This window comes from Austrofundulus limnaeus, unplaced genomic scaffold (genome assembly GCF_001266775.1).
Source record: "Austrofundulus limnaeus strain Quisiro unplaced genomic scaffold, Austrofundulus_limnaeus-1.0 Scaffold93, whole genome shotgun sequence".
Classification (NCBI taxonomy): domain Eukaryota; kingdom Metazoa; phylum Chordata; class Actinopteri; order Cyprinodontiformes; family Rivulidae; genus Austrofundulus; species Austrofundulus limnaeus.
This window is the reverse complement of record NW_013952495.1, coordinates 252,306-272,595: the sequence shown is the minus strand read 5'-3', so window position 1 is coordinate 272,595 and position 20,290 is coordinate 252,306. Positions and strand designations below refer to the sequence as shown.

At 37.6% G+C, this 20,290-nt stretch overlaps 1 protein-coding gene across 6 annotated transcripts in view; it reads right to left on the bottom strand.

Moving 5' to 3' along the window:
- Positions 1-20,290, bottom strand: part of qkia (QKI, KH domain containing, RNA binding a) — a 76,529-nt gene that overhangs the window by 31,876 nt on the left and 24,363 nt on the right. For all 6 annotated transcript variants that reach the window (XM_014012573.1, XM_014012576.1, XM_014012575.1 and 3 more), the window contains exons 2-3: positions 17,631-17,773; positions 4,096-4,212 (exon numbers count right to left, since the gene is read on the bottom strand). In XM_014012573.1, coding sequence (XP_013868027.1) covers positions 4,096-4,212; positions 17,631-17,773 — 260 coding nt within the window. The remainder of the gene's footprint in view (positions 1-4,095; positions 4,213-17,630; positions 17,774-20,290) is intronic.

Genomic DNA, 20,290 nt, shown 5'->3' with positions numbered 1-20,290 from the left:
GCCTGTAGCTGGGGACCCCCGATGCAAAATGTTACAAATTACAAAGAAAAAAAAACTACTTTGAGCATGTTTTTCCTATTTTTATTCACTATTCAATAATTAAATTAGTTGAATGACAATTTTATTAACATGTTTTAAACATTATTCTATTCCCACTGAAAAAAAAAAATAACATTTCAACACACTGCTGATGAGAACAGAACAAAACAGATTTAACCTCTCTTAAGCTCTCTTAAATAACATTTTAATATATTATAAATTAGATAGAAAAATGATTAAAAACAGATTTGAATTAGGGATAACAATTTAAAAAATTATTAAAATATTTTTTTCTTATATTCTCTCCAGCTTTCCGAGGCCGCCCTAGTGGCCCCACACTATTAAAACTACTGTGTTAAACTACACCTCTAAATTCCACAGGGATCTGATGTATTGCTCAAAGACACAAAGGGAGTATAGTTTTACAGTCAAAGTCTTCAATCACTGGCAATGTGACCTGGGTAACATTTTGGTCTATTTGGTGCTGCAACTTTGCTTTTGTGATTTTGAACCTCAGCAGTTATCTAAGCAACCTACACCTATTTTTTTAAGCAACCTACACATCTTTGAAGGCTCTTTCAGACGACAGTACCGATAATGGGTGAACAGCCCAGTCTGTGTTGACGCTCCCTCTGGATCAGAAGTCACGGASGGAGACACTCTCTTACTGCGCTCAGGTGTGCTTTCTGAGAACATTAATCCACGCGGTTTAAAAGGGTGAAGTGGTGGAAAAGTGGAAAAAAAACGTGTTTGCTCTGACATGTTGCTATCACTCAAGCTGCTGATGAGTCGCAAAAGTACTCTAGTCTTATTATATCTCAGAGATCAAAATACAATCAAGTACACCTTTTTAAGGTTTTATGTTGCAAAATAAGAGTCTTACTGCAGTTGTATCGGTACAGGGCGTCTTCTGAAAAAGCATAGAGTGTAATGGACTTCCCAACTTCCCAAGGCTAATTTATTTGAGGCTTGATGCCAATAAATGAAATCGGTATAAAAGAGAGCTGAAGAGACAAAGAAAGTCACAAAAAGGACAAGAGAAGTGGAAGAAAAAGCATCAACAGTGACAAAAACAGTTATAAATAAAATATTCAATAACAAAACCACATCTCAATAAAGTGCAATAATTTCTGTAATTTAAAAATATATGATGTCATTTTTCAAATCTAAAAGGCCAACGAATGCAGAAAACTGAGCTGAACACTTAAACGTCATGACTTTTAACTCTGTCTGGAAAAATGATACAGTTGCTCATCTTAACAGATGGTATTATTTTAAAAAAACATCCCAGTAAGCCATATTCCAGTGGCAAATTTTGCAATATGTCATCTACATGTCCTGAATCATCACACTTGCTTTTTGTCATGTGTAAACCGTACCCTCACGTTCAACACAGACTGAAAGTTTTTAGAAACAAGCTCTGAATAAAAAAATTGGTCAAGAAATGAAAAATATAAAGTGCCAGCTTTAAATTCAAAACAAAATGAATTGATTTTCCTTACTGCCAAGAGGCTAATAAAATTTAGCATATTGACTGCAAACGTAGTCTATTACTTTTTAGGCAATGAAAAGTTGGAGCTGTGCTGTGACAATATCTATTCGCTGGCAGAAGTTGACGGCCAATTCTGTTCCGTCAGTGACCGTGCTGATACCACAGTTTTAGCTATTATGTGTTGGAACAATCAGCAAAAAAAACAAATGAAAATTCATTTGATAGTGCTTTTTTAACCTGCAAGTCTGGAAGGATTTTTAGAGTGGCTCTAAATAAAACAGATGTCTGTGTTGCTAACTGTAATCTCACTGTGAAGGAGGCTAAATAGAATTAGGGAATTTGTTTTTGCAAAGGGGAAGGGGAATCCCCACTCTACATGTGCAGCGGTCGATAAAACGCGTCTGTAATTTAATTGCGGCTCTTCTCCGTGTTGCTCTGCTTTAATTGTGACTACAAAAAATAGAAAGAAAGAAAATGAGAGCCTAAAGCTATCACAACACATGACAACACGTGATAGCTTGATAGGAATATGGCTTCTAGGGGTTCCTTTGAGAATTAGCAACAATTACAAGATTTTGAAATCAGTTTAACAAATAATGTCCAGAAGCTTTTATTTATAGCAGCAGTTCTTGTCATCATCTTATAATTTTATGCTGAGAAAGACAGAAAAAATGTAGAGCTTCAATTTCAAGCATTAGTCAACTTGTTTTATTTTATAGGGTCGTACTATACCCTTTTTCTTTAGCTGTCTTACTCCTTATTTTCTACTGGAATTGCTTTTGTTCCTTCACCACTGTTATTCTTTATTATTTTACCCTGCTTCTCCTTCTCTCTGTGTCTGCCTGACTCTCTCCCATTGCGTAGCTCCAGTGAGCCGGCTCCCTGTCAAGCAGCGCGGCCCAAGGGGGAGTAACCAGCTGAATTATTGAGAGCATAAAAATGCTGCCGCTAATGGATCCTGAATAAACACACTGGCTTAGCTGCTGCCGTGGCATCCTCTGCTGCCACAGGGCATCAAGCTGAAAATACTGAGGTTGAGGATGCAGTGACTGGAAGCTACTTCTGCGGCTTTCTTTGTGGCTGAGCCACAGCTATGACACACGTGGCCTATCCAAAAGCTACTGGGGTGAATGCAGCACATTTTTTGCAGCTTTTATGATTTATAGAAGCACAAACTGAAAAACCACTTGGTTCTTTGCCCAATATCTTATTCATACCAGCCTACTTTATGGTACATTTTAATGAACAACTGTTAAAGAAAAGAAGAGGTTTTATTAGAATATGCATGAAAAAATATGCACTTTAAAAATATTTTTTACCAATTTTACTGGTTCTACTTTTATAGAAGCAGTGAGAAGGAAGCTTTCAAAACCATCGATAACATACTTTAATTTGGGGGACGTTTCCTTATGTCAAAACAATATGTAGAGGAAGTACTGTTTCTATCTTYTGCAACTGTTAGTCCTTTATTTCTTTATCAGCGTATTAAATAGTGCAGTGCTTTTGGCAGATTCAATAGCAGCACTAGAACAAAAAATAAACTGGGACACATCATTAGGTTTTAGCACACAGTGTGAGATTAAGAACAGAATCATAGATTTATGTAATGAACTAAAACTAAAGTCTAAAGTAGGAGTTCTGCAATAATGAATACCCCGAGAGGAGATATAAATTAAAACACTTCTCAGATGGTTTTCATCTGTTGTGGAGCAGTCTGGAGTTCATGGCATATTAAGAAATCTGTGGGTGAGTGTCTGCAGAAAAGGTGACTGCCCTTCCAGAGCTAAWCTAATTTTTCCCCCAATGCATTGTAATCTAGCACCCCTGTCTGGCAAATCTGAGCAACTAGGGGGCGCAGTCAGAGAAAAGTTATTTTTAAAATGTCAGACCACAAAAAAGAGACTAAGCAGTACAGTTTAGAAACTAAGTAATTTGTCCACACAATGAATTATTAAACTCTAAACTGACATACTTCAACACTTTGTGGGTGAGCATTTAAGTTGGGTAAGAATTCAAAATGCAAGTTTTTCATAATTAAACACTATTACAAGACTGACAGGACAAGAACGCATTACAGAACTTTCAAATGTGACAGTGTGTTTTTTCCTCAATAAATCTGAATTTTATGAATTATATTTAGAGGCCAAACTATGTACTGCTTGCTAAATTTTGCTTCAGTTTGTGTATACACAGCAGTATTTTTATGCATCTTCAATCCCACCTCAAATACTCCAGAAATAAAGGCTGCCACTGGCCCAAGACTTTTCTAATGCCCTTTGAACTTTCTACAATACAGAATTCCTCAAGCAGCGCTGTCCGATGTCTGAACTCAGACACCAGGTATCAAATAACATTTATCTGCCCTATGTTTCTAGAAGCCTCTGTTTGTCCATACCTGTCAATTTCATATTAGATGACATTCAAACATAGAAAATGTTATTGTGAAAAAAAGGAAAGAAAATCTAGTCTGCATTAAATTATTTTCACTTTTAAATATGTAAAAGCAGAATGTGAGGAACATTGCAAGCAAAATTCTGTCCAAAACTCTGGGCTGAAGAGCTTACCTTCTTCTTGTCTCTCATGGAGCTCTTGCCTCGCACCATGATTTTGCATCCCGTCTCTGCTTCCAGCTGTTTGGCAGTGAGTCCCCGGGGACCAAGAATTCTTCCCACAAAGTTATACTACAAACACACAAGGAAAAATATTTAATATACTGGTGAATTCAAGGAAAAGTACAGGACCTACAATATTTTTCTCTACACTAACACGAATATAACCATGATGAAAAGACATTAATAAGTGTGGACATTACCCTCACACATACACACACACACAGGTCTGGTTTGTCTATCCCAGTGGAGACCGTACATTGACTTCCATTCATTTTTTGGAAATTTTATATCCTAGCCCTGACCATTTACCCTAAAATTAACGTCACAGGTACCTGACCCTAAAACTAACCTAAACTCAATGCACATCTAGGTCCTAAACCCAACCCCCAGCCCATCAATGTCATTTAAACTAAATGGGGACTCGACTTTTGTCCCCAAATGTAGGCATTTTTGTCTTAAAATCACCCCCAAATTTCACCACACACACACACACACACACACACACACACACACGAAGAGATTTTGATGTTCTAAGCTCTTTTTTTAATTGTTTATAAGTAATGTCTAATGCGGTTTTCAGCAAAAATATAAGGAACAAAGGGAAAAAAGGTTAAACAAACCAGTGTTTTTAGATCACTTGCAACTTTTTGTAGAACACAAGTAAGATCATAACTAAAATGCTAACTGTTTTACTAAAATATAATGTATAAATCCAACATATTTGAATTTTTACTGACTAAGCAAAATGGCTTCCATGTTGGTCTAAAGCACATTATTAATCTTTTTGGCTACTACAAAATACAGAGGAACAACTACATTTAAATTAATCCCACATCTGTTAACTAATTCCACTGCAAAATCCAACAGGCCATCAGAGAAGTCACATTTAATTTGGAAAGATTACATATTGAAGTACTTCCCTGAAATAATAAACACACACGCATACAAGTGAAGAAAATAAAAAAGAGCTTGTTTTTGTTATTTCTTTTCCCCTTGCCTGCATTGCCCAGTGGGCCTGCCTGAATTCTCGCCTGTCTCATCAGGAAAGACGGACCCGCTGAAAAGATTCTGGTGGTCTTACAGATAATCATTGCATGCAGCTACACAAGCTCAAAGAGTGTTTCTGTCACAAGGCAAGTGTTCGTTTGATTAACGCTAATCAGTAAAACTAGTGGAAGGGCTACATTTATTGGTGTGTGTGCACCAAAAGAGAAATTTAAGGACACCAGCCCTCGGAAGTTAGTCACCAGACAAGTACATGGGCTTGTGTCTGGCTCCTATGCACGCGCGCGCGCACGCACGCACACACGCACACACACACCCTCAGGGAAAGCAGAGCAAAATGCTGTCTGGCTGCATCATAGTACCCAAGCCAAAAGGAGTGAACTCCTTTGCTCTGGGTTTTACAGTTGTACACAACACGCAAACAATGGGCTCCACCATGGCTTAGTGGTTAGCACTGTTGCTTCACAGTAAGGTGATCTTGGGGTCATGCCCCAGGTTAGACCTTAGTCTTTCTGTGTGGGGTTTGCATGTTCTCTTTATGTTTGCATGTTTTTTTTTTCCTCCAGTTTCCTCCCACAGTCCAATAAATCTGCATGTTTAGGCTGCCTTCTGGATGTGGTCTCTCTCGAAAAAGAGATATGTGATTTTCCTGGGTAAATAAAGGTTAACTAAAAATAAAACTGTAATGTTTGAAAATGTTAAAGAAATTGTTACAGATCTTACTCTGCTACCTAGTGTGCTCATTTGCCAACAATCTTTTGGCATGCACACACTATATAAAATATTTTTGCTGAAGATATGTGACACGTAAGTTTCCGCTACCCTAACAACCCTACAAAGTCCTCCATCAGGCCAATTCCCAATACATTTACACAGAATGAATATATTAAATACATACAGCAGATGAATTACTAATCAGGCTTTACAGATCAAACAAAATGGAGAAGAGAAGTCATTTTTCTTTTCCAAGTGTAAAGAAAAGAGCTAGCTCAAAAATGCCAAAATGCACAAAAAGCATTTGTCATCCTGCTCACTGGTAGTATTCCTCTAAAACTCAAAGTAGAAAGTGTTCATATTAGACTTGGACGGTATGATTGTATTTTGTTGTACCGTCATATCAAAATATGATGACGGCATTTAAAAATTATGACGTATGAGCCACGTGAGGTGAAGTGCCAAATTTCCACAAGGCTGCTATAAAAATGGATATTCTGGGCTCTTTAAGAAGACACTAGAACATTAATGACCCGTGTTCTGACCATCTCAATGTAGAGGAGACACTCCTGTCTGTTGCATCTCTGAGTGAGGTAAAACAAAATAAAAACCCTCAGAGCAAGGTTGGTGGCAGATGTGTTACTCGCCGGCTCCTGAAAAGATGGACCGGTGTAGCGCTGACTTGACAGCGTCAGGGACTAACCAGCCAAGGGTTTCTTAAGTCAAACAAATAGTGGGACTCCTTTTGGATTTAAACTTAGTGATCCACGCAGTGATTTTTTGTTCTCCCAAGACCTGAAAGCTCCTCGCTGCAGATGAGGAAATTACTACAAACTTTAATGGGCACAGAAACCTTTCTCACTAAAAGTATGCAGCAGCATGGATACGACCATGGTAGGAGTTCAAAACTTTTGAAACTAAAAACCCTAAAAAGATGTAGTTGGYCTTATTTTTGATCTGTTTGATATAAAGGGCAAACTCATTCTGTGACTTCCACTGATGCTGCTCTGACTGACAGCAATGTCAGAGCAGGTGAGGGTCTTTTTTTCTGCCTCTCTCTGGCTATATACAAATGCTCATGAGCAGCCATTTCTCAGTTAATAATAAATTACTCAACATGCCACAGACACCCCCCCACCTCGTAATACCGTATTCTGTAGTATTTTTAAAGCTTATACTGCGATATGAAAATGATCAATACCACCCTACACTAGTTCTCATGTTGATGAAAACTGTACATGACAAAGAAGAGATACAGTATGATGGAGACTAGTAGAACAACAAAGGCAAAAAAGTTGGAGAGGGTATCCTCTTCTACTATAAAGCAGAAGGGAAAAATATTCTAGGAATTGCTACGAGCAGTAAGAGCCAAAACTTCCACAATTGGGTTTTGAAGTTCTGCATGCACTACTAAACTCCATCTGTGAATAAATTCAGTGATAAAAGGAATGTGTGTATGTTGCTTAGGGTCGTACTGTCTATAAATAAACACAGATACAATAGCGGCATGTGCATCAACTCAGCAGAAACAGCAGGTGTTGTCTAGTAAAGCAAACAGTTAAGAACACCTATTTCAACATACACATCGGAAAAAAATATTTCAGCTAAAACTGACATGTCAAAATAGAGAAGTCTTAAAAAATACTCACTTGTAAATATCTTACCACTTTAGGCAATAATAAAATCTAAAAATATATCTTGTGAATTAAACAGAGTTAACTTTTTCTTTTAAATGGTGACCTGCCTGATTTCATGCTCTGCGTTAGAGCTTTACATTTTTAATGAATATTATGATCTTAGAAGGCATCTTTCATTTAGGTCATTGCAATCTAGACAAAATGTACAGTCAAGTGGTTGAGTCATCAGGGGAACACAAGGCCACTGAGACCACCAGTAACTTCAGCAGAGGAAGAGAAGTAGGAAGTAGTGCTGGGCGGTATGACCAAAGGTTTCTATCACAGTATTTTAAAAAAATTATCTGCATCACAGTGATTTTTGGACAGCAATTTTTCCCCATCACAGCTCAGTTTGATATTAAAATGTATAAACGCTGCTTATTGATCAACAAAATGTGGTCAGCTGAACTTACTCCCTTCTACAACACAGAAACTATTTCTTGACCTTTTTTCTTTTATTGTACCTCTGAGTATACATGTATTTTCTTTCTTCCCTAGTTGTAGACATTAGTCGCACATTCTGGGCTTCCTTCACATTAGCAGTGAGGGTAGGGAGGTATCGCTACTCGCTGCCAGTTATCGAGAACGCTGCTCCCACAATGACTCTAGCTTGCCATGTGTGCAGATAGTTTCTGCATGCGCGTTCAGCGGCGTTTGCTAAAGTATCTAGTCTTCTCCAAGCTTATTAAGAAAACTACTTTATTTCATTATTTTTCTATAACATCAAGTTTTTTAGCTTTTTAATTGGAAGAATGATTAAACCCCTCCCTGGCTGCATGGTGTGTAGTGGCAGCATCGCCACACAACGTGTTCACAGGTTTGGTCACAGGGGTCTTTCCTTCTCCAGCTTTCTTGAACAGTACAAAATCATGTTTCCACCCAACCGATACACACTGGTGCCTTAAAAATGGAAAATTCTGAAAACCACAATAACATTAGGGACAGGCTTTTAGCTAGGATTTTGGACGAGGGCATTGATGAACCTTATGCAAGCTTATGGAATTTACATGCGAAAAAGTTACGACTGGACTGGAAACTGTGAAAACGCACACCAGCTACTCTAACATCTCTACCCACCTCCTCTGTCCAAGCCAGCACAATTTATTCTTTGTGTGTCTTCCTCTGGCTTCATAAAATAAATGCAGTTGACCCCTCTGCTGCTTAGGAAGCCTACAAACTGTTCAGAGGGGGAAAAATGTTACGGATACATTTACATAGAGTAAAATATAAAAAAAAAACTTGCTGGACCGAAGATTGGAAGTGCATCCTGAGGCATCGCCAACAGATAGAGGGTGTTGTAAAACACAACAGGGCATCGTAAAGATGCCCCAATGACCCCCAAGCTAAATGCCTGATTAGGGACTTAAAGTAAGATTCACACTTATTGGAAAGTTCTAGCAGTCTTGTCTGACAGCACCACTGGGATCTTTTGTAGCCAACTGTTATTCACCCTTCCATTTTAGTCTTATTTTATCAGTTTTTCTAAAGTTTTCTACACAAGAACATACTGTACCACAAATGTGCCAAGACACACACAAGAGCATACAAAGACCCCTTTAGGACAAAAGCTTACACTGACATTAAAGGGCCTTTGTTTAGCCACAGTTATCGCTACTCCACAGGCGGGTTATGAGCATCAATGTCTGRCACTGTGTGTTTGTGAGGATGTGTGTATATGAAACACAAAGTGCAGAATGAACTCTTGCAGACACCCTGTGCACCCAGAGCCGATTGTCGTATGAGTTTTGAGTGCACAGAATTCTGTTTGTGTGTTTGTGTGAGTATGAACAACTGGAAGACAACAATAGATCCACCAACAATGCTCTCAGAAGTAGAACAATTGTGCCTTTGACGGAGTTTGTTTGTGGTGGTGGGGAGACAGGAAATAAGATCATGCTGAGGGCTCTGGCTGTGTGCGCGGAAGGCTTATCGAAGAGCAAGGCAAGACCAGGAGGAGAATACCAATCATGTATTAGCCAGTCAGGCTTATGGAAATAAGAAATAGTTCATTCAGTTCAACGCATCAAAAGAAAGTGGAAGCTGGTTACACCAGGTACCATCATCTCACTCATGCTTGCAACTTATCCTCATCTTGCCCGTTGCATTGTGAGGTGCTGATAATAACCCTTTAATACTGTTCAGCTCTCCTTTTCTCTTATACCCAAGAAGAATTTTGTTTCAAGTAAGTGTTTTGAAAGATGTACAGTGGAAAATAATTCCTACTTGCAAAATACCTCCTTCCCCTTTCCACTCATCCTTTTTTCTATATCAATTCATAGCTTCGGGAAACTGAGCAGACTTCTCTTTTTACAGAGTTTGTTTGAACACATTTTATTTTGCAAGGGTTTTATTTCTTGTCCATGCTCCCTAAATAGTTAAATTGTCTCTCTATGCACTCAATGAATTAATGTTTCTTTTTTTACTACACGTCTCAAACCACCATCTGGCTTTAATCACTCGTTTATCATCAAGCTGAAATATTGCATCATTCAATTAATTTATTACATTTATTTTAAATTTTTGCCCTGCTTTCTACAACCACAAACTATATCCTCTCAATCAAAATGACTGGATGCACTGGAATTCCAAATGAATAGCAGGTGCATAATCTATAGAAGCTATTTTATACTTGCACTCTAGGAGGAATGGATGACATGGGGCTAATGTGATGAGCGAGTGAAAATTAGGATTCCAGAAGTGACATTTTTACATCAAAGCCCTGTGGGAATTAGAACTCTGTTCAGAATATCCAGTATTTAGTGCCTAATCCACAAATGCTATTTGTCAATTCTGTGTTGAGTTCATTTTGGGGTGGTAAGAAGGGTAGAAATGCAGATGAGTAATACTACAGAAACAGAATGTTTATGGATTGTTGGTAACAAGTATTTAAGATATAGTATATCAAAACCGAGAAAAAAATAACCAAGAAAAAAATTATATCTTTAAATAAACAGCTGATTAAAAAAACTGAAATACATAACATTCAGTTCCTGTCTGTGTTCCTTTAAATAAATATTAATTCATCAATATAATAAAAGACCAATCTTTGACAAGAATGTAAAGACTGTAAGAAAGTGTTAACTATTCTACTACTTTTATTACCTCCGACAAGGGTGAGGAGGTAATGTTTTCTGTCTGTCTGWCTGTCTGTCTGTGGACAACATTACTCAAAAACTTGTGGATGGATTGTCATGACATTTTTAACACATTTGGGTACTGGTCACACCATTGAATTTTGGTGATGTTCCGGATCACGATGCGGATACAGGAATTTTCTTTCTTTTAACACTCTGAGATCGGCAAAGCTGTGATACTTTCACAGGGGCTTCTGTAAAAAACAGTGAGCTGGATTGGACAGCACGGACTTCAAACTTTATAAAAGTAATGTTAAAACCACATTTAATGATGAACAATTTTTTGCCATAATGTGCACAATTTTACACATTTGGTGCACATTTAGAGAACGTTTTGTGGCCAGGAAGTGCCTCACTGCACCATGAAACCTATTTGTCCCATTTCCTAAAACACACCACATTTCCCAAACAACCAATCAAAACAGTTTCTCTCCACTAGGCTTGTAAACACAGAGCTTCTGGCCGGGCCTCAAAGTTTGGAGACGGGGGGAGCCAGGAAGCACTTTATAAAGACAGTCAAACCATTACAAACTWATACAAGGGGATAAAACAGACYTTTTACARGGTGAAATGTGACTGATGAAAACTTAGGAGCTTAATCCGACACCAGTTTGACGATGAGTAACATTGGGTGACGAGTCTGACTTTTTTTCCCACAATGGACTCCACCGGAAAGAAATTCCTTGCATACTGCCTGCTTAAATGTTCGCTACGTCAGAACTAATTCGGCAAATGTGTTTCCATCTTGTGCGCATTAACTCTTACAGGATGGGGGAAATTGGTCTTGGCAGAGGTTTGCACTCTCCGAGGGCTTCTAGGTATTTTTTTTTTAAAATGCACAAACAAAATAGATCTTTGTCAAATATTTACTTTTGTTTTTGTAAATTATTTAAAAGCTTTAATGTTGTATTGGTCTCAGAAATCCCTCAGCGGGGCCTAGTACGTAGCTGCTGTGTCTGATGCTTCAAATAAAAGCTGACACTGTGTCCCTAGTGCCGCCTTTGAGTCGTGTGTGGTCAACCTGCTTCCTTCGTCCTCCCTTCTCATTTTTCCACATCTTTGCCTTTCAGCTTAATGATGAACAAGAGGACAGGCTGAGGAAGCACAAATGACACTTCACTTACAGCTTAAAGCACAAGTTGGTGATATGAAAGTTGACATAAAGTGTACCCATACTGTACACACAGATTTTACTTTCATTCACTAAGATAACTGACTACAAAACAGAGTTTTCATTTTGTGTATCTTCACTGTAAATCCCCCTTTATCAAATAGGTAACTTTAAAGACATTTGTTCATCAAATTATTGTCATCATGCATACGCTGGCTGGCCACAGATATCAAAACCGTCCAGTCGACTTTTCAATAAAGTGAGGTGAAGTATGTGGCAGCACATAGCCAGGGCTGGTAATGACTTAAGGGGGTCAGAAGTATATCAGGAGCTGGCTTGATAAGTGATGACATCCTTATGGGAAGAYGTTTAATGACGTTCCCTGCTCAGGGAACTGGATAGTTTTGCCGGACAATTTTACTGCAGTGAAACAAAAAAGAGCCAGGAAATTCTCCCTGTGTGCACCACAAGAGTCTTTTTTTATTCTGTACAATCAAGTCTTGTAGTAAAGCTACATGATGCATTGATGCTAAGATTTATCTCTTCCACAAAACCAACAAAAACATTTGATTAAACTGAAAAAACATTGTGAAACCAGAATCTTTCTTCAGCGAATACACTTTGTTCCTTTGTTAACTTAAGTACTTATATTTATAAATTCTGCTAAAAATTATTCTGTTTCAATTGTAATTAAAAACAACTGGCACAAGGAAAATTTCAGGAAAATCTTTCTGTAACATGCCTATTTCCAGGCTACAATTTTAAAACAATTTGTACTGAAGTAGCAATTTATTACATTTTAAGCACAAAAACTATTTCTGTTTAACCATTTGATTAGTTTACCTTAGAAATACAGCCTAATAACAGAAAAGCATAGGACCACGTGGGATAATAATAGTAAATTTTTTTGCAGGCCCTTTATTTTAGAAATGACACTACAGGGGAGAAACTGAGCTGAAATGAAGTAAATAACTTTAATATCCATGACAACTACTAAAACTGAAAAACATAAATGTGAGAGGAAACAGCTTGGTGTGCTTGGTTATATTTACAGTTCTCTATCTGGGGATCATTTACTTCTTTGCAATGCCTTTAAGCTGGTGAGAAGAGTTCTCACAGTCCTGTTGACCAGTTGCTCAGTTTATGTCCAACTGAGGGTTCTGTTTCACAGAGTCAGCACAGCAGAGATGACGTCTATGTGCGCTTTTAGTCAAAAGATTTTATTCCAACCAGATGACCTGCCCACAGCTCAGCTGGGCATTTGACTGGTGGCAAAAACAAATGTCAAGGGGATAAAATGGAAACAGACAGACATTTAAAAGACATGTCACACTTTCTATCAGATGCCTGAAGGTCAACAGAAATGACACGCTGAGCTGCCTGTCAGCTGCCTATCAATGTGTACGTGTATGTGCTTGGCTGGAAAGAAGCAGAGCCATAGATACCATTTAATTGAAGTTTGAAGTTATCAGATAGCTTGCGACTCGACTGCCAGTCAAGATGCAGTCACCACGGTGACGCTTCAGTGTTCAGCACCACTGACGACATCAGGAAATGGCTGACTAATAGAAACGGTGAGGGGGTGGGAGGGTAGACAGACACACAGGCAGACAAAATGGCAGAGACACATTCAAACTCACAAACACATTAGTAGACTGATGTGGGGCACACAGACCAATGAAGGGACACACTTAAGGGAATTCTAGTAGAGGTGTGCTGGCAAGAGAAGTTATTTTGGAAGAATCAACATACTGCACTGAATCCAGACACAAGAATAACCTAATTACCTACTGGAGAAACCTGGAAAGGGCACATGCAGTTGATATGACAGGAAAAGCCCAAGTGAGTGGGTGTGACTTCAGCCAAAGGATGATAAGAAAAATTGAAATATAGGAATAATAACTCCAAGTGTTCCAAAAGATGGGGAATCCCRGCATGGATGCTACCAAATCCTTAATGGCACATGCCTTAAAACCATGCCTTATAAGAATTAAAATTTGTGGCAGTCAGACATGCACATGTGCATTTTTCATAACTTGGTGAGCTTTAGGGTGMGATGGTAAAACAGTATTATTGTATTCTGAAGTATCCCAATGCTAGCAACTGCACTGCTTTGATTATGGTCATTAAAACTGATGCAAAGTTTGTCTGGTGTTTACGCCTGAAGTGTTTTGAAATATTCCACATAACCTGTGTGATGACTTCTTGGGCTATTCCTGATGTGAAGCATGATTATATTTATTGTAGCGAGGCCTACTGTTTAGGAAAGACACTACAAAGAGAGGCATTTATCTCAAGCATAGCAACTACATCACACTGCTATCRAATCTTGCTCATACAATAAGCAGATATATTTTGAGTARTAGTGAAAGAACCTAGAAATATTTATTTCCTCTGTGATTCTGGTCATAGATACTACCTCATATACTCTGTTGCCTCATGTCTAATTGGTTAGACTCATTTCCTCTCTGAAAGCAAAACAGGTAAACATACCTTGACTCACACTGCCCAGACTCTTCCTAAACCACAGATCATGACAAGCTCACTTCTTAAGWCAGCTGAATATAGTAATTTTACCCTCCTTTGTCTGTTATTTCAAATAATGAAACCTCAAATTGTGTTCCCACATTAAAATTATTAAGGCCAGCAAAAAGAGCAAAGGAAAAAATATCTACATGACAGTTTAAAACTTATCCTAGTTTTATTAAGATTATTCTGATGTTTCACTTTCTACAAATGTGCTTTTGCACTCAAACCCAATTTCAGGAGGAGTAGGATTTATTTCATTATGCATTTACAGTTTTTTTCTGACAAGTTAATAATCTTACTTGGCAGAGGGTTATGAATGTGTGTGCTAAAATAACAACAAAATGTTTCATTGTTGTTTCACTTTATGTGCATGAGTGTGTCTCTCTCCTAAGGTCGTCCAACAGTCAACTTGGCCAACAGAGGAAAATTAATTAATTTAGTAGCTTTCTTGACAGCTCGTAAACACAATACAGAGTTACAGCCCCACTCTGCCCAAAGCAGCTGAGCACAGCATGCAAAAGGGAACACAGGGCTATATGAGGTTGTCACATTCACACTGCATGTGAGCATCAGTCAGCTGAAGTCAACAGAATCACAGGTGGATATATTATTTTTACAAGGCCTTCTTTACMTTTTCTAAATAAAACAACAAACAAATGCTTAAATGTAATTTCATTGTSCTCTGTACAATGAKAATAAAGGCATCATCATCATCAAATAAAAAAGAGAACACAAACAAATACAGATAGATGTACACAGACTAAAAAATCTATTTCAGAAAATGATGTAATGACCTGAATTTTTAATAGTACCTGCCATACAAAAGAGCTCATTAAGCAAGCAGGAATGTCCTTTATGACAACTAAATATTCACTATTAGGGCTGAACGACTTTGGAAAATAATCTAATTGCGATTTTTTATCTCTAAATTGTGATTACAATTTAATATGTGATTATTATTTTTAATGTCTTCAAGTATTTTCCGACAAACCAGAAGAAATAAATCAGTCTGTTTTATAATAAACAAAGTAAGATTTATTTAAAGCACAGATTACAATAAAGCAAACAAATCTGTGGCTTTACCTTTTTACCATTTCTATTTTTCCTTGTTTGTTAAGTGAACCTCCTAAACACTGTGTGAACTTCACAGGACAGTCTATAAATAAATAGAAAAAATATAGAATTATAAAATGAATAAAGCTTACTGTTTTCCAGCCAGCAACATCATGAAAAAATAAAGTGCAAAAAACATGAAGAATATAACCTAACTAACCAACATCACCTAATATGTTTGACATTAAATGTGATCTGAGCTAAAGGAGATGTTAAAGAGAAAAAAAAGTGAAGAAAAACATTAAGTATGTTAAGAACTGCAAATAAACTTAATGAAATAAAAATAAGCTTAGATCCACATTACATAAATTAAATTAGCGATAATCTTAAATTCAATCTGCAGACTGTTAGATATCACGAGGCACAGGGAGGACGAGGTGAAGTGACTGATCTGTGAGCCAAACATAGCTGGGTCCAGAGATTTATTTTAGAGAGACAGTATCAGAGAGAAAAAACATTACAGCAAATATTATATCCCACTTTAGAAAAAAGGCAAGAGCAGTGGCAACTTTGCGCACGCAAGATTCATTTGCAGCGGTCTCCTCTCAGCTGATTGCAGCCGTGTATGTGTGTGCGCGCGCTGCTTAACGAGGCTTCAGTCGGACCGCTTTAGGAAGGGGGAGGGACTCACCGCACCACTAGCGGGGTAGAAAAGGAGAAAAGTGCTGTCACCAAAGCTTCTAAAGTCTCCAAAAACAACGGGAAAAGTTGCCAGATTTGTCGCTAGTCGCTTTTTGGAAAAAGAGGCGCTAGAGGGGTCTGAAAAGCCGCTAGGTCTAGCGAAAATGTTGCTAAGTTAGCAACACTGCTCCACTCYGCTRACTCCCAAGTCACGTGACCAGTCAAATCACAGCCTGTGTGGTTAGAAAATCTCATTTTAACATATCGTGAGATTATCGCAAATGCGATTAATCGTTCAGCCCTATACACTACATTGCCAAAAGTATTCGCTCACATGCCTTGACTCACATATGAGCTTAAGTGACATCCCATTTATAATCCATAAGGTTCAATATGATGTTGGTCCTCCTTTTGCAGCTAGAACAGCTTCAACTCTTCTGGGAAAGCTGTCCACAYGGTTAAGGAGTGTTTATGGGGATTTTTGACCATTCTTCATTTGTGAAGTCACATGCTGATGTTGGATGAGAAGGCCTGGCTCTCAGTCTCCACTCTAATTCATCCCAAAGCTGTTCTATCAGGTTGAGATCYGGACTCTGTGCAGGCCAGCCAAGTTCATCCACACCAGTCTCTGCCATCCATGTCTTTATGGACCTTGCTTTGTGCACTGGTGCACAGTCATTTGGATGGGTGAGCAAATACTTTTGGCAATATATTGTATCAGAAATTGAACAGTCAACSAATCAYTGTCAGTCTTCTCACTTCCCTTGTAAATACTGAATAGTGTCCTTGTCATCAGAAATGTATGATTTGCTGAACACAGTGTTAACTTTGACTGTATGAAAGCACTCTGAGGACATCCACTAAAGTTCAAAAATCAAATACTAGATGTGGTTGATTGATTTGGACTAAGCTCAGATGCTGTGACTGGGTCTAGGTCAGCCAAAGCAAAGCTGATCCCAGCCAGTCTTTGCTGTCTATTATCAGTTCAGTCAGGTAAAATGCAGACCATGCCAAAGAGGACTTTGCCCCAATCTTTTGTATTTTTTTTATTCTTTGTCACATTTTTCTATTTATGTCCAAAGGCTACTTTTGTAAAATAAGGAACAAAAGCTTGTCAAAAATAGGGACATGAATTGAGCTGAATGACTGCAATCAAAATCCTACCCACACACAAGGTTTTACAAAAGCACACTTGTCATTCTGCAGGCAATGTTTTCTTTCTTATTCAGCATTTCAACCATCCTCCACTTCATTGCTAAGACTATGTTCACACTGCAAGCAAAAGTGACCCAAATTCAGTTGTTTTGCACAGATTTTTTTTATGACAGTCTGAACGTGACAAATCTAATTCTTTCAAATCTGACCTTGGTCTTTTGTATACATGGTACTAAATTGGATACATATAGCGACTACTCTAAATGGTTGTACATTTCATCCTACTTTTACGTRATCAAGTTAGGGGTATATGGATCAATCCAGATACTGATATTATCGATATCCCAGATGCCATCAAGTAGGGTCCTATGATTTACAAGCAACATAATGCAGTTACCACATTAAACGATGAACAATTCATCTACTTACATCTGGGTACTCTTTGACAGGCACAAACAGTTTCTCCTGCAGGTGAACGATGGGTCCGATAGGTTCGGGCAGCTCCAGTGGGTGTCTGTCCACAAGGCCATTCACTGTGTCGCTGTACATATCTTTACGCACTCTGTTGATTTCTGAAACACAAATATATGTAAGATGTTAGCAGAAAAACAACATGGTAATGAGGCTGTTTTCATTTTTAACAGTGCATCTTTTTTTTTAGAAAATAAATCCCCGCTTTACAGATTTTGATWTATGGGCAGCAACTTAACATGGTTAAACGTTTGAAAAAATAAATATATAATTGGTTGCTTGTGTTAAATCTTTATGTTCTATGCATCTTTGGAATACACTACCAAATAAAATCAATTAAGTCTGTGATTGTACCAATGTTCAAACACAATGGGGTCCCACTAAAATCAACAAATCTGTCTGCCTATCARTTGAATCAGATGCTGAAAATAGTTGTGAAAATATTTAATCTGACCATTTTCCTTCTATTTTTTTACACTTTTCATTAGTTGTTCTGACAGCCGCTTGTTTGAGTCTTTCAGAATAAGCAGCTAAGTAAAGAGAGAGCAAAAATCACTCAAATAATAGATGTTTTACTTTGAGTTATGAGCCTTTATTTGGATATGCACCTTTCTCATTGACTCAACTCTTTCAAGCACACAGCCACCTGTAAACCTCATTTTTAACCACATGTGAAGCTCTTAAAATGAATACAACCCTCAAAAATAATGTGAAGTTTGGGCTCAGAAAGATAAAAATATACATCTGTCATTCTTCTTGAATTGTTATTTACATTGTATCTGAAATGGCATCAATAAATCAAAAAGAAGCCAAAAGTGTGATTAAAATAGTATCAAAATTAAAACATGAAACACCTGACAGTTTTTAGTGGCCTTGAGAAACTGAGTGGAGTAGTGAAAGTTATTAGGCAGCCTTTCCAATGTCCCTGTGACTTTTCCCTTGTACGAAGCTCTAAATTAAACTGTGGCTAACTATAGAAGCCCTGAGTACAGCATCACCAACCTGTAAAACACCACTGTAAAATCTGAAGATAGGTCAAACTTGTGTAATGAAGTTGCAGTATTGTTTTGTGTCATTATTTGAAGTTACAGATAAGCGGTTAAGGCTATTGCACTTGTGAATTTTTTTGTAAAACTGAGTTTAAACTAAAGTGTAGCCTGGAAAAATGACATTCAGCTAAGAGAGTCAAGTTTTATGGGTAACATCTGCTAAAAACATCAGATTGAGTCTCCTGACATTTTTGTACCATTCCAGAGTTAATATTTTACAAGGTATTGAKAGGTCGTCCAAATAATGAATTCAACTCTGTTATCTAACCAAAAAAACAGTTTACATCAGTTCTAGGTAATACAGRAGCCAGACAACATACTGGCTAAACAAAAATAAATAAACATTTAGAGGTTTATGGTGACTCATCACACAAAATGAGGTCAGGACATTATTATGTTTGATGTACATCTTTAAAGCAAAGACAGACACACAAAAAAATAAAACACATCGCATGTCAAAAGAAACATTGCACGTCCTTAAGGCCTTGTCAATGGTCATTTGATCAAACAGTTAAAATTACAGTATGTATAGGTCTAAAAGACGCTTCCATTAGATTTTTTTTAATTCCATCATCAACTTAGACATCTTTAGTGTTGGACAAACATTTCATAAGTGGAGAAAAACTGTCTAAAATGTTAGTGTGACAGGGCCTTTGAATGCTTTGTTTTCTYAAGTGAACATTGAATGACATAAGTTTTAAAGGCAATGCCGTATTGTTGAAAATTTGAGTTATTAATGTGTAAAAAAAACACAAAACATTCTGGAGTTTATATTATTAGTTATGTTAAAAGTATATTAACTAACAACTAAAAGTAAATTAGAAATATCGGTTATACAGTATTTTGTGTCCAATGTGTAACAGTTTGTTTAGCCTCCAGAGCAAAAAAAAAAACAATAACAGAAAGCCTTATTCACATTTAACAATGCAAARCAACAAGCAGCGGCAGCACTCCTCCTCCTCCTAATTTTTATTTCCTTTTGCTGAAATGTCACATTAACATAAGTGGGCTGAACTGGGCCATCAYTGGAGACGTGTGGCATTTGACAACCACTAATTTCAGTGCGGCAACCCTTTCCAGAAGCACTGCGCTTACCTAAAAATTACCCTTGCCTTACATGGCCAAGAAAATCATTTATCAATCTGTCCATCCCAGTAGAAAAGGCTGATGACTGGCTGTGTGAGTGTGTGTCACTATCTTGAGTGGGGGTGGGAYAGAGTCACTATCAGAGAAATGATAGACCAGAGTGATAGAAGAGTAGGCCATCAAATGAAAACTTTACTTGAYCTGTGGCATTAGATGACCAAAAAATAAATAAAATAAAACATCTAAAAACTCAATTTTCAAAGCAGATACCTTTGTTCACCAGTTAGACCATTTCTAGAAACAGTGCTAGTGTGTCATCCATGACCTTTTATTTAAAAACAGACAATCACCTCTGCCTTAGAGATCTGTACACAGAATGTGGAGGGGGTTCAGACAAATACAAATCCAAGTAGAGGTTGTATTTCTCTGTTAAGACTAGGGGTGTAAGAAAATATCGATACACTGAAATATCGCGATATTTCA